The sequence below is a fragment of the Hemiscyllium ocellatum genome, chromosome 5 (assembly GCF_020745735.1).
Source record: "Hemiscyllium ocellatum isolate sHemOce1 chromosome 5, sHemOce1.pat.X.cur, whole genome shotgun sequence".
Lineage (NCBI taxonomy): Eukaryota > Metazoa > Chordata > Chondrichthyes > Orectolobiformes > Hemiscylliidae > Hemiscyllium > Hemiscyllium ocellatum.
The window spans coordinates 88,415,886-88,437,845 of NC_083405.1; the positions used below are offsets into that span (position 1 = coordinate 88,415,886).

Consider the following 21,960-nt stretch of genomic DNA (forward strand, 5'->3'; position numbering starts at 1 on the left):
GATGTTTTTTCCTATGACTCTATAATTGGTAATGGTTCCATAGTCATCAGTAGATACTTAATTTCAGATTTTTAAAATTGAATTCAATCCCACCAGTTTCAGAGGATCTAGTGTCATACACAGGCCAGATCAGGTAAAGATGACAATTTAGTTTATTAAAAATAGGAACGCTGATGGGTTCTTAATGGTAATGCAATAGCTACATGCGCCACAGATATTTAACTAACTGAATTCATTATGCATTTTGAACTTGTCTCTCTAGATTGTTAGTCCAGTAATTGTATCCATTATGCAGGTATCAATGTGATATATATTTACTGTAAAAAGCATGTAAGCTTAGAGTATGTGATACAAAAAGAAATATATTCTGTATGCATTTTACAAGTAAATATAATCATTGAGAGAAACTTTTAATACAGAATGCACAGTCAATACCTTAAATAATAAAACCAATTTGTTTGTTACAGCCTTAAAATGTTTTTATTGTTTTCATAAAATCCCTAATGTAGAAACAGGCCTCAGCTCATCGAGCCCACATCTACCCTTCAAAGAGGAGCCCACCCAGGCCCACCTCTGCTTTTTCATGCTAATCCACCCATCCCTGGGATGCCATGGGCAATATAACATGGCCAATGCACCCAACCTGCTCATCTTTGGACGTTGGGAGGAAACTGGAACACCCATTGGAAATCCACGCAGACACACAGAGAAATGTACAAACTGCACAGAGACGGTCACCTGAGGGTGGAATTGAACCTGGGTCCCTGGCACTTGAGGCTGCAGTGCTAACCACTTAGTCACTGTGTCACCCTTAAATATTCAAGCCTGTCATGAGTCAAATCTAGAATCTTCTGATCCATAGTCAAGTGCGGTATCATTTGGGGAAGTGTTTATATTTCTTGCCATTATCAATTCAGTCAATAAATGAAAGGACAACTTTAAAAGTAGCTATTATATCAACAACACCCACCAAGTTGGAACTCCACATTTAGGTCCACTTAAGGTACAGATATGAGGAGAGCAATATTTAAGCAGTCTGTGTACAAAAACAGAAATTGCTTGTGAAACTCAGTAGGTCTGGCAGCATCTATGGGGAGAAAGCACAGTTAATGTTTCAAGTCAGGTGATTCTTCATCACTTGTCCTTCCAGATGGATGTGAGGGATACATTAGCTCTGCTTTCTCACCATAGATGCTGCCACACCAACTGGGTTGCCAGTTGCACCACATTCCCTTTGATGCTGTACAATTATAAAATACAAGTGAACTGGAATACTGCATATTGTCAGAAAAGAAAACAAATATGGAGCACAATGTTCAAAATAATCTTTTTGTCAAAGACAGTTTAGAACAAGAAAATGTTAAAATATGATCACTATGTCTCAACATGGTCACTTTGATAGAAAGAGCAGATAAGCCCTCAAAATATCTAATGCTGGTATGGGACCATATGTGGAATAACTAAAACCTCCAAAAGAAGTCATCTATTTTCTGGTCTTTTCACTGGGAATTATTCTGTTTCATGATCAATCATAAGTCAAGCTTCAATATTGGCTAGTAAAACAGATTAACTCTTATTTGGATATGTAAAGGAAACACTAAAATGTTCAATATGTCAATGATCAGCATGCATGCTGACTGAATATTTTAAAATAATTAGTTATCTCAAATTTTGAAAGGAAAGGAAGACAAGTTTTCTTTTGTAGTATTGTTCTCTCTTCATAGCAGAATAAAGCTTTCTACATTTAAATGATGCATTAGGAAATATTTAACAAGAAGAAAGTAGTTCAGAATGTGGGCCCTTCTTTACTGTCCACAAAGACAAACATGTGCTGTGCATGTATCATAACAGCCAACTGCAAGAATTGTTCTTTTGCACTGAGGTTATTAAGAATCTTCTGCTGTTCTGGTTAATCTTTCAGCGGTAGCCTGATCTTCCATGACATCAATATTACATTTAGATTCCTTTTTATACCTTGACTTCCATTCCCATCCTCGTCGAATTCTACCCAATCTTCTTGCAAGACATGGGAACAGAAATGCTGTTTTGCAAAGCAAAACTAAAGTAGGTAAAAAAACTGCAATGATAAATGTTGGTGGTGTATACCAGACGAAATACTTGAGCTCTACCCACTTTCTCCAGGCATATACCAGAGCATGAAGAGTGCATAGGAATAATGCACAATATCCCATCTTTGACTGAAATACAGACAAAGTACAAAAGAATTAATGTGCTCTTAAAAGAATAAAAAAAACTTTTTGAGTATCATAAACAACTTCCATCAATTTGTCACACTAGGATACATACAAAGTAAGCAGTCCTCCAAAGTGAATACTAACAGGAAAAGAAACTAATCTTCTGCAATTCCAATCTGAATTTGTTTTTATGTATTACATTATTTTGCATCACCAAACACATAAAGGTGCTCAAACATTTGCACACAATATATATTTATAAGTAGGTAACTTCAGTGGTTGTAACAATAAAGGTTAAATAGGGATGGTTAAATAAAAACTGTCTGTGTGCCACGATTCAACCTGGCTTCTTACTGACTTTCCTGAGTAACTATTTTATTGAACTTCCTGATTTAAATGGGGACTTTTGGAGAGTTTCTGGATAACAGATTTGCCTAGTGGAAAATTCAAATTCCTGGGCCGTTCCTTCAGAGTGTGCTACTATGGGAAGTCTTCAAGCACACAACTTCTATCTACACTGGCATGATGATTGAATGGACAGTGGAAAATCTGGGCCAAAGTTTCTGATGAATCTCCTCTATACTGCAATTGGGGAGGATTGTATGAGCCTCTATGTCACCGGCATTAACACTTGTAATTGGAAATTCAGCATAACGATACACAATCCAACCCATACCCCTCACTTTATTCCTGTGGTGCTACACATGAATGGTTTGACCTAAGTCATTTTGCATGAGTTATAAAAGTACCTGTATACACTGGAATTCTCTCCAATTTAGTGAATTGCTGACCGAAGGAACTGAAGTCACAGTCAATATAGCAAGAATTGCAAGACCCAAAATTCCTAGAGAAACATAAATTTCCATTCTCCAAACATCGTCTTCAATCCAAGCATCTTCTTTGTTTTGTTTCACCTGTTGCATCAATATACAAATGGAATAATTCCTTATTTAAGACAAAAAATCTTTAATATGTCGTAGTTGAAGCAAATGTTTGAGTGTTAAGAAAAGGCCAAATACCAAAAACTTTATTTAACAAAATATACATCATGTCTAGGGGAGCGGGGAGAAAAACATGAAGATGCCTTAAAAGCAAACTAAATGTGAATTTTGTGTATTGTTCCACAAATTCCATATACCTCAACTGCTTCTCAAATTAGATAATTTCAACAGGCAGCTTTTCAATGTGAATTTTTGTGATTATTATAATAGGTTTGTAGGTGTGCAGCAGTTATTTGGATCACTTGTTTACCAGAATGTGTACGTGTGAGGTGGGGGCTATGGTTGGGAGCTGACAAACTACTTCCTACAATTAACTTGCAGTTCACATCACTGGTGATCTTATGCTGGAGAAGAGCAGAGCGATCTATTAAAGGTGAGAATGACAAAAGTGAACAATCTGGGGCTTGTTACAGCTGCCAGCAGCACAACATTAAGTCATTACTTATTGCTGCTGCTGACTTGAAGTCTTGGGAGGGTACTGAGGGTTGAATAAAATATCAAACTAGAATAATATAAGTGGTACTACCACGTGGCTCTCGTACCTGAGCATTTGGGCACTTGTTTGAAGGTGTTGGCATTCTGCTTTCTTGCCTGCTCCATCTGATTTTGGGAATCGCTGTCTGTCTCCAGCTGACATCAGCACTGCTAGTTGGGTGTTAAGCTTGTCTCTGGCCCAATCCAGAGACAGTCATAGTTGTAGAATTATACAGCACGGAAAGAGGCCCTTCAGTCCAACTTGTGCATGCTGACCAGATATCTTAAACAATCTCAGTCTATCCAATCACTTTTCATAACTCTAACCCATATAGCCCCATTTGCCAGCATTTGATGTCGAAGTAGCAGCAAAGGGTCAGATTTTGAACATAAAAGGAGTTAGGTTCTTAATCTTCGATGGAAAATACATCTCCTAACATTTTTTGTACCTTTTCATCAGTGAAAATATAAGCACTTGAAACACCTATGTTGATTGTTTCTCTGACTTGTCTACTCAGACTGTCAACATTTGTAACATTGCTGTAGATATCTTTAAAATGTTTGTTCTGGAGATCCAAGGTAGCGGCAATCCAGTAGGTCTGCCCTGCTGCACTTTGCACCATAACCCAGGCAAAGTGGTGTATTTACCCTCCCTCTCTTAATTACTATGGCAAAAATCAGCAGCTTTAGATCCCCAGGATTGCTGTGTGTCTTTGCTGATTAAGGAAGATGACCAAGGAAAAGGACGAGGACTGCAACAAGCATAGCACTTCCCTGCAGCAATGGACACGCCCAGAACCGCAGCGCGGCTTCCACGAATGCCCCAGGGGACTTTACCTGTGGAGCAGAGTCTGGTCTTGGAGCTCGTGAAACTCCGAGAGAAGATCGATTCAGCAATGCAGGAGACCCAGACCAGGATGGAACTAATCTCGGCCATGCTGCAGAAGCATGATCGGGAGATCCAGCGGCATGGGCAGTGCACGTGGAGGTGGAGCAGCAGACTGCAGCATCCAAATCCACGGCAGAATCCTCGGCAGGTCAGGTCCAGGACCTGGACCTTAGTGGAGCAGGCCGACGACTTCGAAAATTGAGGCCGTCTGAAGAACATCCACCTGATTGGTCTGCCGGAACGGGAGGAAGAAGGCCAGCTAGTCAGTTTTTTGGAGCAATGGCTCCTGCAGATTTTGGGGCTGGAACGTGGTGCAGGCCAGGTGTGGGTCGAGCGGGCCCACCGGGTCGCAGTGCTCAGGCCCAGATTGGACCAGCACCCTCACCCGGTCCTAGTTTGACTCCGGCACTATAGAGACAAGCAAATGGTGTTGGAAGGTTCCAGAGCACTGGGGAAGGATCCACAAGTCCTGATGGAAAAGGGATCAAGAATTATGTTCTTCCAAGACTTTTCTGCAGCTGTGATCCACAAGAGGAAGGCCTTTGATGAGGGAAAGAGGAGGCTGAGGGACTTGAATATTCAGTATTCTGTAAGATATCCGGCAATATTACATTTCAGCCACGAGGGTCCGTGTTTAATTTTGACTCATCAGAAAAGGCAAAGGACTTCCTGGGCACCTTAAAATTGACTGGCTCAAATAATATAGGCAATAGTGTTCACTTTGTTTTTCCTGTGGCTTGCCTGGTTTACCTGGTTTTATTTTTTTACTATGCGGGCGTCCCCTTTTTCTTTTTTTTCCCTCTTCTCCCTTCTTTCTCCCCTCCCATTATCCTTTGTTTTTCTATCATTCTCTTTTCTTTTCCCTCTCTTGGTATGCGATGGGGCGGGGGGATTGGGGGAGGTGGTTACCAGGGTTGCTTAGGGTCAAAGTGTGGATGGGACGGGCTGAACGCTCACTTCTAACTTTGTTATAAGATGCATGTAATTTTTTTTATTTTGTTTTGTCTGGGTTTAGGGCATGGCTTCAGCTAGAACGAAACATGGAGGGGTTAGTGGGTTGTGTTAGTACCCCCTGTGGGCAAAGGCAAAAGTCTCCTCTTATTTGTTTTATATGTTGGTTCATTGTAGAAGTAGTTGTTAGAAGTTTTGATCTGGTAGGTTTTGTAGTTGTTTTCTCAAGTTGAAACAAACTGTTTATTGTTTTCACTTGGCGCGTTACGAGCGAGGCTCTTCCTCCCGGGGGTCACGGACTGTCTCGGACGGCCATAGCTAATAGTTCATTTAAATGGTGCACCTGGAATATTAAGGGGAGTCATTCACTGAAGCCTTACTACAAGAAACATCTAACCGGTAAGGAGCACTTAAGGTTACAGCAGGGAAGGTTTGGCTGGGTGATTTTCTCATCCTTTAATTCTAAAAGCTGAGGAGTTGCTATACTCATCCAGAAGAATCTCCCATTTCAGCTGTTAGACTAAATTAAGGATGAATATGTGTGGTTTATGATCCTTATGGAGAGGATTATGGGATTTTGAATGTATATCGTCCCCGGCACACCCCCTCGAATTTTTAACGGATGCACTTTCCAGGTTGATGACCTTTGGAGTGTGTCGTACGATTAACTGTCTTGTGGACTTCGAGGTAGACAGGATGTCTAGGGGTCTCGTGGGCTTATCCCCGCAATCCAGGCAACTGGTGGACCTGAGTGGCTAGCTGGAGTTGTTGGATGTGTGGAGATGTCTTCACCCTGAGGTTAGAGACTTCACCTTTTTCTCTCACCTACACAAGTGCTACACCAGGATTGACATGTTTTTTTGCTCCATCGGCCTTTTTGAATTTGGTGCTGTCCTGTAGAATTGGGAACATCACCATTTCTGACCATGCAGTAGTGTACATGGAGGTTAAGGCTGGAGGAAATGTGACAGGCTTGTGGGTTTGGTGTATAATCTTTTCCTCCTGAAGGATAGCAAGTTTACAGAGTCTTTTTCGCACAAATTTAAATTTTTTAAAAATTCAGGTATGGCCAGTGCTCTGGGAGACCGCCAAGATTTATGCAAGGGATTTGATTATTTCTCACTTGGTGACCGGGGGTGGTAGAGGGGAGAGCAGCAGTGTATGCTTGAGGCCTGGCTGAGTGCAACTGAGAAAGCATACTTTTACAGACCGTCTCTGACCAAGTTGCAGCAGATTACAGCCCTGAGGGCTGCTCTGAATGCTGCGCTTACCAGAGGGAGATCTCCTTTATGAAACAGAGGTTATTCGAGTATGGTGAAAAACTGGGTAGATATCTGGTGTATCTGGCCTGAAAGAAAAAAGTGACGCCCAATCTATTGCACCCATCAGAGAGTATGTTGGGACTCTCACTTGCGATTCCAAAAATATTAACATGGCATTCAGGAAACTCTACTCTGAGTTGTACCAGTCGGAGAGCTGTGAGGACAGATTGGCAAAGGTGGAGTCCTTTTTTAAGACCTTGGACCTCCCAGGTGTAACTTCAGAGAGGCGTCTCTTTTGACTGCCTCTCTGACAATCCAAGAGATACGGGAGGTGGTGAGGCATCTCCAGAGCGCTAAAGTGTCCGGACCAGATGGATTTCAGAGCGAGTTTTATAAAGAGTCTATAAACATGTTGGCTGGGCCAATGTTGGATATGTACAATTATATTTACAGTCAGGACTGCCTCTGTTCCTTTCTGAGAGAAGCAAATATCTCCCTTATTATCAAGAGAGGGAAAGCCCCAGAGGATTGTACTTTGTACAGGGCCATACCATTATTAAATGTGGATTTTAAAATTTTGTCGAAAATGCTGGCATCAAGGTTGGAGAAGGTCTTGCTCTCCATCGTAAAGGAGGACATGGGTGGGTAGGCAGGGTGGGGGAGGCTGCGTCTTGTTAGAGTACCCAAAGTTGGGAGTGGAATCTGATATCCTTTCAGATGGTCACAGGGAGGCCTCCTCTACTTAGGCATTTTTATCACCCCTGCCTTTGATCGTTTATATAAAGCTACTTTTGTGCAGTTGCTAGAGAAGATGAGGTAGGACCTTCAGCACTGGGGTGGATCTTCCGATATCCTGGTTGGGGAGAATAGCTCTGGTGAAAATGAATGGTCTTTCTTGTTTATTATATCCCATGCAAATGCTCCCTTTGATGCTGCCCAGGAGGGTGCTAAGGAGGCTTAACAGTTGGCTCAGTTCTTTTATCTGGCATCACAGGCGGCCTCTTATTAAGCTTGCCAAATTGCAGCTTCCACAGCTGGTAAGAGGTGTGGACCTTCCAGATTTTAAGAAATATCAATGAAGTTCCTTATTATCCTATGTGGCTGATTGGGTTTGCCAGGACCCGCGGTCAATCTGGTTGGATATCTAGGCTTCCCAGGCAGATTGTCCTTAATACAGTTAAAGCATGGAGAACGATGCGACAAACTGAGGGCAATTTACAAAGAACTTCCCTTTTTTCTCCCATAGCAGGAATGCCAGGATTCCGGCCTGGATCGATGAATTCTGGCTTTAAGCTTTGGGAGTCCAGAGGAGTTTCCTGTTTGGGAGATTTATTTGACGGGGAGGTCATGATATCTTTCGTGCAGTTGAGCCAGAAGTATGAACTATCTAGGAGAGACCTCTTTTGTTATTTTCAGATTAGGGACTTTATACAGAAAAAGACTACATTAATGGTTCGTCCCTATACGTCTGATGTGGAGAGGAGAGTACTCCGGTCCACAGGTACTCTTTCAGTCAGCACCCTCTATCATTTATTAGGAGGTAGTGTCTTGAAGGACAAGGAGCTGCTGTGCGGTATCTGGACTCAGGAATTGGGGGTGGAGATCTCGTCAGAGGCGTGGGAGGATATTTGGGAGAATGTAACAAAGATTTTGATTTGCAATAGGATGCAGGGTATGTCACTGAAGATACTCCACAGGGCTTATCTGGCACCGGAGTGGCTTGCAAATTTTAAGACAGGAGCGTCTCCAATGTGTCTCAAATGTAAAACAGATATTTGTACTCTGACTCATTGCTTGTAGTCATGCCACAAGCTTCGCAGGTAATGGGGTGCTATAGCTAGTGTCTTGGAAGGGGTCTTGGGAACCAATGTCAAGGTAGACCTGCTATTCCTTCTCTTGGGCTTGCCGAATCTCCCCTCTTTGGATGCACATGGGAAGAAACTTATTCTTTCATATTGTGCGAGGAAAAACATTCTGATGAGCTGGGTGTCGGAAAATACCCCAGGAATTTCAGGGTGGCGTAGGTTAGTTATGGAGCACAATCCCCTGGACTTCCTTGCAAGTATGGTGCGCCAAAAAATGGAATTCTTTTATAAGATGTGGCGGCCCTTTTTGAACCATATAGATGCAGACTTGTCAGCGATATTGGTCAGAACTTTTGTGTAGCCGTGAGGGCTGTGTCTGGCAGGCCAGGGGCCCCTGAGAGGAAGAATCCTGAACATATATGGGTATGCCAACTGATGCACCTGGTAATGGGGAGCTTTGGTGGGGTTGCGCTGAGTGTTGTAACTTAGTTTAATTTCCCTTTGTTCAATTAGATTTAATTTAGTTTTTTTTGTGTTTATTTATTGACTGTAATATGGGTAGGGTTTTATTTTCTTTATTCTTTTTCTTTGCTTTTAAACTGTTTGTGGAGTAGAGTAGTTGTTTGTTTACTGCTATTGTTCTATTATACTATTTTGTAGTAATTTTATAATTGTGTAAAAATATCAAAATTTTTTTCTCAATAAAAATATTTTAAAAATAAATGTTTACCCTACCAGTATAAGCAGATTCTCCAGGGATTCTTTCAATCATTTGTTAAATATATGTTCAATTTTTCATAGATTAGGGCCCATTTCCTTCATGACAGCAGTAACTAAACTTTAGAAGTATTCCATTGGCTGCAAAGTGTTTTGAGACCTCGTGTAGTCATGTATGGTATGATATGAATGAAAGTCACTCCTTTCACTTTACTAAAATTCCCAAGATTCTCCTAAAGTTCATCAAAAGCCTGACCGAAATGTCCAAAAATGCCACCACTGGACAAGGCACTCCATCTTGCCATTTCCTTACTACAGAGAGTTGCAAATCCGTACCATCGCCTAAACCCACATCACAAACAACTTCGTCCACACTTTTGCATCACCCCATGGTGTCATGTCCCTGCAAGAATGGCAAAAAAAATCAGAAACCCAAAGCACCAAAAAACTGAAAGTTCATCTATATTTCCTTGTGAACAAAAACTAATCAAAACAACAGACCACATTGACCATGACTTGTATTTTTTGATATTCATCTCTCCTGTTCTCTGCTTGCAAATCAGCACTCATGAATACATGATGAACAGTAGGACCCTGGAAAGCACAAAGGATCAGAGGGACCTTAGTGTTCATGGCCACTGGTCCCTTAAGGTAGTTTATCAGGAAGATAAAGTAGTTGTGAAGGCGTATGGGATACTTGCTTTTATTAACTGAGGCAAAGAGTCTAAGAGCAGGGAGGTGAAACTGGAACTATATAAAATGTTGGTTCAGTTCCTGCTAGAGTATTGTGTTTACTTTGAAATCACATTTATATGAGTGAAGTGTTTGTACTGACAAAGATGCCGAAGAGATGTTGCCTGTGTTGGCAAGTTTTAGTTATGAGAAGAGATTGGATAGAATGGGATTGTTTTCCTTAGAGCAGAGGAGTCTGAGGAGGGACATGATCGAAATGTATAAAATGATGAGGGGCATATAGGAAGCAACTTCTTGCTTTGCTGGGAAGGATCAATGACCAGAGGCATAAATTTAAGGTAGTGGACAGGAGATTTAGAGGGGATGTGAGGAAAAATATTTTCAAACCAGAAGGTCATGGGAACCTGGAAGTTAGTGCCTGGAGAGGTGGTAGAGGTAGAAACCTTCATAACAATTAGGAAGTATTCAGGTGTACACTTGTAATGTCGAGGCCAAGTGCTGGAAAATGGGATTAGAAAATGGGATTAGTTAGTTGTTGTTTTTGATCAATGCAGACTCTGAGTCAAAGGGCATTTTTCTGCACCGTAGACGTCTTTGACTTTTACATTACTGATTCTCTTTTCAGATTTTTCATTCAAAAAGGAATTTTAATTTATCTAAACATCTGTTGTTATTTTTAGTTTAAATTTCCTCTGGTCACAATAATGGGCAATAATCCACTTTTCTGGTCCTCGACCATCCTGTATGGGTGAGAAATTATTTGTACTGTGAACTGCTCAAGCCTGATGTAATTTTTTTGTGTATAGCAGGCTTACTGATCTCATTCTTCGGTAAGATGCATACATTTTCCAACGTTCAGAGCAGGAGGTGCTTAAAGTGTTCCATGAATGCTGAATTCCAGGGTCCAATTGTCTGAAAAGGAGTCAAACACCAGTGGCAAGGAATATGGACACTGTCGATTATAACTAAGGACCTGTGTGCACCAGAAACCTCTGAATTGGTGCAGTTGAGGTGTCCCACTGTCGTACCAGTTGATTTGACATTATATTTTCTTAAACACAGGACAATTTAATAACTTGGCTCTGCATCACAAAGAAAACAGTTTCTGCTGCAAGAAGGATTTAGCACAGGCATCTTTTACTTTTTTAATGTATCTATATAACTGAATTTTTTTTCTCAGCAATAAATTGCCTGTGGTATTTTTCATCTATTAAACGCCACTACAAATCTTCCATGTGTTCCAGTCGATTAACTTAAATGCAAGGCCCGTTCAGGACAACATAAACCATCAATGGTATTTGTACTTTTTAGAAAGGACCAGGCAATCACTTGCAGAGGAAATGGGTTAAGTGCTTATGCTGAGTTTGTGGAAGTTATCAGAGGGAACCCAGAAACTGCTATGTGAGGTAGTGAGGCTGTGAGTACAAAACCTTGATACGGAGAAGCTGCTGCTAAGACAATCACAGAATTGTTACGATGTAGAAGAATGCCATTTGCAAATGTGTTGCTGGTCAAAGCACAGCAGGTTAGGCAGCATCTCAGGAATAGATGCTGCCTAACCTGCTGTGCTTTGACCAGCAACACATTTGCAGCTGTGATCTCCAGCATCTGCAGACCTCATTTTTTACTCGAAGAATGCCATTTGACCCATCATACCTATACCAGGTCATTAAATGAGCATCATTACCAAGTAACAATTTCCTACTCTTTCCCTGCATTATTTTTATCAAAATAGTCATCTGATGCCCTCTTGAATGCTCAATTGAAACTGTCTCCACCACACTTCTAGGCAGTGCATTTCATACCTGAACTACGTGCTGAGTGAAAAAAGTTGTTCCCTACTACAATTTTCCTTCTTTTGTACTTCACTTTAACAAATATTTCCTATCTATTAGAGTCATAGAGTCATAGAGATGTACAGCATGGAGACAGATCCTATGGTCCAACTTGTCCATGCTGACCAGATATCCCAACTAAATCTAGTCCCACCTGCCAGCACCTGGCCCATATCCCTCCAAACCCTTCCTATTCATATACCCATCCAAATGCCTTTTAAATGTTGCAATTGTACCAGCCTCCACCACTTCCTCTGGCAGCTCATTCCATACACGTACCACCCTCTATGTGAAAAAGTTGCCTCTCAGGTCTCTTTTATATCTTTCCCCTCTCACCCTAAACCAATGCCCTCTAGTTCTGGATTCCCCCATCCTACGGGAAAGACTTTGCCTATTTACCCTATCCATGCCCCTCAAAATTTTGTGAACGTCTGTAAGGTCACCCCTCAGCCTCCGACGCTCCAGGGAAAACAGCCCCAGCCTGTTCAGCCTCTCCCTTTAGCTCAACTCCTCCAACCCTGGCAACATCCTTGTAAATCTTTTCTGAACCCTTTCAAGTTTCACAATATCTTTTCAATAGGAAGGCGACCAGAACTGCATGCACTATCTCAACAGTGTTCTAACCAACGTCCTGTACAGCTGCAACACCTGTACTCAATATTCTGTCCATTAAAGGAAAGCATACCAAACACCTTCTTCACTATTCTATCTACCTGCGACTCCACTTTCAAGGAGCTATGAACTCGCACTCCAAGGTCTCTTTGTTCAGCAACACTCCCTAGGACCTTACCATTAAGTGTGTAAGTCCTGCTAAGATTTGCTTTCCCAAAATGCAGCATCTCACATTTATCTGAATTAAACTCCATTTGCCACTTCTCAGCCCATTGGCCCATCTAGTCAAGATCCTGTTGTAATCTGAGTTAACCCCCTTTGCTGTCCACTACACCTTCAATTATGGTATCATCTGCAAATTCACTAACTATACCTCTTATCATTTATGTAAATGAGACAAAGTAGAAGTCCCAGGCAATGATCCTTGTGTCTCTCCAGCCTGCTCATGATTTTGAAAACCTCTATCAGATCTCCTCTTGGCCTTCTTCTCTCCAAGGAGAATAGTCCCAACTTGATTCAATTAGATTACTTACAGTGTGGAAACAGGTCCTTCGGCCCAACAAGTCCACATCGACCCGCCGAAGCGCAACCTACCCATACCCCTACATTTACCCCTTCACCTAACATTACGGGCAATTTAGCATGGCCAATTCACCTGACCTGCACATCTTTGGACTGTGGGAGGAAACCGGAGCACCCAGAGGAAACCCAAGCAGACACGGGGAGAATGAGAATCAGTCGCCTGAGTCAGGAATTGAACCTAGGTCTCTGGGGTTGTGAGGCAGCAGTGCTAACCACTGTGCCACCGAGCCGCCCACAAACTTCTCCAATCTATCCTCATAATTGAAGTTCCTCATTCCTAGAATCATTCTTGTAAACATTTTCTGCAATCTCTCCAATGTGTTCAGATCCTTTCTATAATGTGATATTCAGAACTGTACATAATACTCCAGCTGAGGTCCAATAACTATTATACAAGTTCAACATCACCTTCTTACACTTATATTCTATAGCCCTATTAATAAACCGAGGATATTGGATGACTTAGTTGCTGTTCTCTCTAATTGTCCTGCTACACTGAATGATCTCTGCAGATATACACCAGGTTTCTCTGCTGCTTCACCCCCTATTTTTTATTGTTTTTCAATGTTTTTCCTATTAAAATGCATTATCTTACATTTCTCTGCAGCGAATTACAACTGTCTCCTCTCTGCCAACTCCATTAATCTTTCTATGTGTTTCTGGAGTTCTGCAATGTCCCCTTCACAGTTCACAACTCTTTTCTCATATCCCTCAAAACCCTTCCTATTCATATAACCATTGAGATACCTCCACCACTTCCTCTGGCAGCTTGTTCCATATCACTTTCTGCGTGAACATGTTACCCTTCAGATAATTTTTAAATCTTTCCTTTCTCACCTTAAACCTGTGCCTTCTAGTTTTGGACTCCACCAACCTTCGGAAAAAGATCTTGGCTATTCACCTTATGCATGTCCCTCATGACTTTGTAAATCTCTTTAAGGTCACCTCTCAGCTTCCAATGCTCCAGGGAAAAAAAGTCCCAGCCTATTCAGCCTCTTCCTATTATGCAACCCTCTACTCCCAGCAACATCCTTGTAAATCTTTTCTGCATCCTCTCAAGTTTAATAACATCTTTCCTGTAGAAGGGTAACCAGATTTTAACACAGTATTCTAAAATTAGCCTCACCAATGTCCTGTACAGCCACAACATGACACCCCAATCCCTATACTCAATGCACTGACCAATGAAGGCAAGTGTACCAAACACCTTCTTCACCACTCTGTCTCCCTGCGACTCCACTTTCAAGGAACTATGCACATGGACCTTTGTTTCTCTTTGTTTGGCAAACTCCCTAGGGCCCTTTCATTAACTGTATAAGACCTGCCCTGATTTGCCTTGCCAATGTGTATCACCTCACATTTATCTAAATTAAACTCTATCTGCCACTCCTCAGCCTATGGACCCATCTGACCAAGGTAATGTTGTACTCTGAGATAATCTTTGTCAGTGTCTACTACACAAACTTATTTTGGTGTCATCTGCAAACTTACTAACCATATTTCCTATATTCGCATCCAAATCATTTATATAAACCATGAAATACAGTGGACCCAGCAATGATCATTGTGGAACACCACTGGTCACAGGCCTCCAGTCTGAAAGGCAACCCTCTACTACCACCCTGTATCTCCTATCGGCAAGCCAACTTTGCTTCAATTGGCTTGTTCCCCCGGATCCCATGTGATCAAATCTTACTAACCAGTTTACCATGCAAACCTTGCCAAACGTTTTGCTGAAGCCCAAATAGACAACATCTACCGCTCTGCCTTCATCAATCTTCTTCATTACCTCTAGGACCTTCAGGTCTCTACTGGTAAAGTTAGAATCTAATTAACATCTCAGACATGGCAATGAACAGCAATACATTGTGAAGAGTAATTCCTAACAGGCAGCATTTGAAATGGTGCACAACTAGGTTTAAATACGGCACCTGTGGTGTGAATGCTGGAAGTTCCTGGCATCAGCATCAACACGAACTCAGCCTTTGCTGAGCATGGGTTACTATGCGGCACTGAGGAGGCAGAGTGCACACCTTACAAGACGAGAAGTGGAGAATTGTATGAGAAAAGTCTCCAAGGTTCAAGGAGGGAATCCCTCCATGGGATTCCCCCCAAAACCAACACCTGGCCAAGATATGGGAAATTACAGTCTATCATAGAGTCATAGAGTCACAGAGATGTACAGCACGGAAACAGACTCTTTGGTCCAACTCGTCCATGCCGACCAGATATCCCAACCTAATCTAGTCCCACCTGCCAGCACCCGTCCCATATCCCTCCAAACCCTTCCAATTCATATACCCATCCAGATGCCTTTTAAATGTTGCAATTGTACTAACCTCCACCACCTCCTCTGGCAGCTCATTCCATACACGTACCACCTTCTGCATAAAAAAGGTGCCCCTTAGGTCTCTTTTATATTTTTATCCTCTCACCCTAAACCTATGCCCTTTAGTTCAGGATTCCTCCACCCCAGGGAAAAGACTTTGTCTATTTATCCTATCCATGCCCCTCATGATTTTATAAACCTCTATAAGGTCATCCCTAGCCTCCAACACTCCAGGGAAAACAATCATGTTGAATGCCTATCATCCTGCCAGAATGCATTCACTATACACTGTCTATTTCCCCATCTTTAGCCCTCTAATAGCAGAGGAGTCAGATACTGACTGGTCAGGAACAAATTCAATGTTCTGGGTAAGCTGTAGGGTGCGTAGCTCTGCAACGGACACTGCACAATCCTGATTGCAGTGTAAACATGTGTGCAATTACATGAAGTTTTAGAAGGAACTATACATGGAAGCCAAAGTTTGAAAGGGAACATTTGACAAGAACTATCTACTATAAATGTGCTGATGACCAGTTACTGCTCCCCCCACCCCCACTTCACCCTTCCCTCTCCCAACCAACCAATGCACCCATAGGCCCACTCACCAAAGATGAAAAGGGAATGTATACAATAAAACTTAAAGTCTGAATGGCATGGTGACTCAATAGTTAGCATTACTGCCTCACAGTGCCAGGGACCTGGGTTCAATTCCAGTCTCAGGCGACTGCCTGAGCAGAGTTTGCACATTCTCCTCATGTCTGCATGGATTTCCTCCCACAATCCAAAAGTGTGCAGGTTAGGTGAATTGGCCATGCTAAATTGCCTATAGTGTTCAGGGATGAGTAGCTTAGGCGCGTTAGACAGGGGTAAATGTAGAGTAATAGGTTTGGGTGGGATACTTTTAAGAAAGAAAATAAAACTTAAAGTCACATAACAATATTACCCAGAGGCAATCACCAAGCTCAAACAACAGCTTTGCTGCTGAGACCATCAGACAGTGGGGGGGGGGGGGGGTGGGATTGGTGTTGGTGGTTGCTACCGTGACCTACAATTCTTTCACAACATCATTAAACTCAGAGAACAACAACTGTCCCACCATCAGCAAATTATTAGGCCACACGCATCCACCATGCCCTATCACACAGTTGGCTATTATCAAACAAGAGTAACCATCCATATAAAAATTTTCTCTTTAATATTCTTATCCAAAGAAGATCCATATTTACAAATCCAAATGAACTAATTGCCATTGTGCATTTGTTTAGTGCCTGTTCTAGTGTACCTTATATAGTGCTATCCCTATGTCTGAGGTCTGGCACATGGAAGGCTGCTGACTTTCTCTTGTGAAGCTGAGTGGGTGGCGTGGGGGCTGGGAATAGCAGATGGACATATAGGGCCTGGCTCGGGACTCCATCAACTCAGCACACCTTGCAGCAGCAATCTGAGACACAAGCACTGGTGAGTCAGGTGGTACAGCAAAAATGCTGTCATCCTGAGAGAGAGAGACCAACGCCCTGTTCCAATTGATGTCCCATTGTGAAGTATCTCTACAATCCTAGTAATCGGCTTGAAGAAATATCGCTGGACTTTTGCAAAAGCCCCCGAACATTGGGCTCTGCCGCTGCCATGATGGCGCCAGCCTGGTGATAAAGATGGATCCCATGACCTCTCTCTTTCAGTTTGTCTAGAGAGATGTTTCATTTGCAGTCTGTTGGTGAGTACCTTGGTGCCCTCGGGGATGATGTACTTGGCCAGCTCCCCGGGCAGTAGCAGGCAGATTGTGGTCTGGATATCCCAGGAGGAGATGGTCTGCCACTTGCTGCATCAGGTGAGGCAGGACATCTTGCAAGCAATGTGCTCAAAGATGGCACTGGCAATTTTTTTTTCATAGAATCATAGAAACCCTACAGTGCGGAAACATGTCATTTGGCCCATTAAGTCCACATGAACCCTCCACAGACTCAACCCCCCCTACCCTATTCCTGTAATCCTACATTTCCCATGACTAATCCCTGGGCACCATGGGCAATTTAACATGTCTATTCCACCTAACCCACACATCGTAGGACTGTAGGAGGTAACGCATACAGACACTGGGAGAATGTGCAAACTCTACACAGATAGTTGCCTGAGGTAGAATTGAACCTGGGTCCCTGGCGCTGCAAGGCAGTAGTGCTAACCACTGTGCCACTGTACCACCCAAAAAGTTGATGTCATTCAGGGTAGAGGAGGAGTTGCTGGTATCTGGCATCTAGATGTAGATGCTGTAATTCTCCTTCCAGCTCATCTTGTGCTTCTTCGTGCCTTTAATGTTTTTGGTTGCTGTTAACTTGGGACCCTTTTTGGAATGTGTTGCTGGAAAAGCGCAGCAGGTCAGGCAGCATCCAAGGAACAGGAAACTCGATGTTTCGGGCATAAGCCCTTCATCAGGAAATTCCTGATGAAGGGCTTATGCCCGAAATGTCGAGTTTCCTGTTCCTTGGATGCTGCCTGACCTGCTGCGCTTTTCCAGCAACACATTTTCAGCTCTGATACTCCAGCATCTGCAGACCTCACTTTCTCCTCGACCCTTTTTGGAATCCTGCCCTTGGCTGCCATTTCAGGCATATTATGGGCAAAGGTGGAGCTGCACTGAGTTCAGACATCAGGTAGCTTCTGCCAGTGCTGCAGCAGAAATTGAGAAAGCAGCTACCAGATGGTCCTTTACATCTGGATCTGTAACAGGGTTAAGTGGAGCTAACAAAATATTCACTCACTTTGCAAGTTAGCGTCCTGCTCACCTGATGGCCTAGCCAGCAACATCCACATTCTGTACTCAAATAAAACATACAATTAAAATTAATCATGTACTCAAACTGAGAATTCCAACAGGTCGTTTAGATCGGTTGGCCCAATATCTTACAGATGGGGATAAAACAATATCCGGATATATTTCAGAGCCACATAAGTGAATACTCCAAATTAATTTACTGCCTTTGAAAAAAGACAGTACAGATTAACCCGAAGTTAAACAATAAATTCTGTCACAGCAGTGTACACAAGGAACATTGCAGAAAGAGCAGATTTAACAGTGTGTTAATAATTTATTTGATAAAAGCTAGTAGATGCAGCAATTTTTTAAGCAATACCATACTGTAATCATGCTCAAGAGTGTCCATGATATTTGAAAACTCGCAAAATCCATACTGGCATTAGAGATAAAATGTCAGTTTGGAAGGCCAGTCCTACTGAGGGTGTTCTTTTAAGATCAAGGTGAAGATCTGTTTCTGAAAGGGAGGGGTACTGTAGGAGCAGGTTTAAACAAAAAGTAATGGGATTTAAGTAATTTATTTTTGACATATGAGAGTATAAACTAAGGGAGATGAACTGAAAAAAAATGACAGAGGTAGAAAAGCAGTGGGGAAGTTAAAAGCAAAGTTAAAAAAAAGCTTCAGAATAAATTGATTTCTCTAAGGCAACAAAATAAATTAGCCAATATGGAATACTAACTGAAGGGAAAAAAACAAGCCATTAGCTATGTTGCAAACAAAGAAGGATGATGACAAAATGGAACATAGGAAGTAAAATTTAAGAAAAAATTGGGAAAACAGATAAGCTGTGAAATTGAATGCAAAAGCAATAATATAGACACAGAAATATCAGGATAGGGAGAGGATAAAGGATATTGAAGGTAAATTTTCAGATGAAGACAGGAAAATAGTAGAAATATTAAATAGTTACTTTGGCTCTTTATTTACCAGTGAGATGAACAAAATACCAATGACATTAGAAGGGTTTAAAAAATAGACATTTTTGAAATTGAAAATAAGTAAATTATTTCTCAGATGATGTCAACAAGGTTCCACATGCTGCACAAGTTGCCAGAAAAGACACAGGTTGTAGGGAGTAATATATGAATAAAGGATTGGTTTGCTGACCGGAAGTAGAGAGTATGGATAAATGGTCTCTTTCAGGATGGCAAACTGTCACTAGTGGAATTCCACAGGGATCAGTATCGAGTTTCCAACTATTTACAGTGGATACAAATGATTTGGTTGAGGGAGCCAAATGTGTCATCATTAAATTTGATGGTGACATCAAGATAAGTAGGAAAGTAGTTATCAAGATGAGGTTGAGCTTTTGCAAAGGGACATACATGGTTAAGTGAGTAGGCAAAGTTTTGCAGTTGGAATGCAATGTGTTTAAATGTGAACTTGTCTATTTGGCAGGGAGTTTGGAAAAACAATAACTATTTAAATGTGTGGGTCCTAGTGCATGAATCACAGCAAGTTTGTATGCAGGTATAACAAGTGATTAGAAAGGACTATTGGTGTTTCTAACAAGGTGAACTGAACATAGAATCAGGGAAGTTTTACTATAACCACACAGGGATTTGAATACACCACATCTGGACTATCCTGTTTTGGTCTTCTTATTTGAAAAGAAATATATAACTGTTTAGAAGCATTTCAGTAAAGAGTCACTCAACCTATTCCTGTGATGAAGGTCTTGACTTATGAAGAAATACTAGCTATATCCATTGGAACTTAGAAGAGTGAGAGGTGACCTTATTAAAACATACAACGCCTTGAGCGAACTGGATAGGGTGGAGATCAGTGGGATGTTACCTCTTGTTGGTGGGAGACTAAGACTAGGAGACAGAGTTTAAGAATAACAGGGCTTCATTTTAAGACATGGCTAAGGAGAATTCTTTCTTCCGTTGGAGTGTTGTTAGAGCATGGAATTCTTTTCCCCTTAAGGCAGTGGAGATTGGGTCTTTACAGTTATCCAACACTGAGTTCAATAGATTTCGACAGAAATATGAGTCAGGAATACGGGCGCAAAGAGGAGAGTGGAAAGGATATCTCAACCAGCTCAGCTACGAACGTTTTGAATGGTGGAGCAGGCTTGAAGAGCCAAACAACTACTCCCGTTCTTACGAAACCACGATCACATCAGAAAGGCAAGGACATCAGATACGTGGGAACACCACTGGCTGAACGTTCACCTGCAAGCCACACTAATAAATCCAAAATAAGTTGTAAGCTGAGACTTAACTGGGAATTTAGATTGCTTCTCCTGAAAGAGGGCTATTTTACCCAAATCAGGCAGTCATGGGTAAAATTAAGCCTTACTCCATGATGTGAGCACATAATCTTACTTGATATTTAGACATGGATAATGACGGGCAGGGGGGGTGGGAATCTGAGCTATATACCGGTGGTGAGAGGTGATGGTGATGAGGCAATAGCAAGAGGTAGCGCAGCCAGTGGGAAGGAATTTCCTGGGAAAGAACCAATGGATTGGTTAAAGTGTGTTTGCTTTAATGCAAGGAGTTACAGGAATAAAAGTGATGAGCATACAGCATGGATCAGTACCTGGTGCTATGATGTTGTGGCCATAACAGAGATGTGGGGTTTCTCAGGGGAAGGAATGGTTGCTGGAAGTTCCATGGTTTAGAACATTTAAAAAGAATAGGGAGGGGGGATAAGAGGAGGGGGTGTAGCACTGCTGATCAGAGAGGGTATTACAGCTACAGAAGTTACCATTGTCAAGGAGGGTCTGCCTACTGAGTCAGTATGGGTGTAAATTAGGAATAGTAAGGGAGCAGTCACCTCATTAGGGGTTTGCTACAGGCTCCCCAATAGCAACAGGAAGATTGAAGAAAGCATAGGTTGGCAGATTTTGGAAAAGTGTGAATGTAGTAATGGGTAAAAAGAAGAAAGTGAGGACTACAGATGCTGGAGATCAGAGCTGAAAATGTGTTGCTGGAAAAGCGCAGCAGGTCAGGCAGCTGTCGCTCTCCACCAGAGTCGTACCTGAGGACTGGAGGGAGGAAAACGTAACTCCTCTCTTCAAGAAAGGAAATAGGGAAATCCCTGGCAATTATGGATGAGTCAGTCTCATGTCTGTCGTCTGCAAGGTGCTGGAAAGGATTCTGAGGGATAGGATTTCTGACCATCTGGAAGAGCATGGCTTGATTAAATGCAGTCAGCACGGCTTTGCGAGTGGCAGGTCATGCCTCACAAATCTTATTGAGTTCTTTGAGGATGTTACTAGACAAGTTGATGAGGGTCGAGCGGTGGATGTGGTGTATATGAACTTCAGTAAGGCATTTGATAAGGTTCCCCATGATAGGCTCGTCCAGAAGGTCAGGGGGAATGGGATACAGGGAAATTTAGCTGTCTGGATACAGAATTGTTTGGTCGACAGAAGACAGCGAGTGGTAGTGGAAGGAAAGTATTCTCCCTGAAGTCAGTGGTGATTGGTGTTCCACAGGGCTCTGTTCTTGGGCCTCTACTCTTTGTAATTTTTATTAATGATTTGGATGAGGAGATTGAAGGACGGGTTAGCAAATTTGCAGATGACACAAAGGTTGGAGGCGTCGTTGACAGTATGGAGAGGACTGTTGTAGGCTGCAGCGTGACATTGACAGGATGCAGAGATGGGCTGAGAGGTGGCAGATGGAGTTCAACCTGGATAAATGCGAAGTGATGCATTTTCGAAGGTCGAACTTGAAAGTTGAGTACTGGATTAAAGATAGGATTCTTGGCAGTGTGCAGGAACAACAGGACCTTGGTGTGCAGGTTCATAGATCCCTTAAAATTGCCACCCAAGTGGACAGGGTTGTTATGA

At 42.2% G+C, this 21,960-nt stretch overlaps 1 protein-coding gene across 1 annotated transcript in view; it reads right to left on the bottom strand.

Annotated features, from left to right (window-relative positions):
* Positions 1 to 402: 402 nt before the first annotated feature.
* Positions 403 to 21,960, bottom strand: part of LOC132816107 (metalloreductase STEAP1-like) — a 52,777-nt gene continuing 31,219 nt past the window's right edge. The window contains exons 4-5 of the mRNA XM_060825558.1: positions 2,945 to 3,109; positions 403 to 2,198 (exon numbers count right to left, since the gene is read on the bottom strand). Of these exons, the coding sequence (XP_060681541.1) occupies positions 1,887 to 2,198; positions 2,945 to 3,109 (477 nt within the window). The 3' untranslated portion in view covers positions 403 to 1,886. The remainder of the gene's footprint in view (positions 2,199 to 2,944; positions 3,110 to 21,960) is intronic.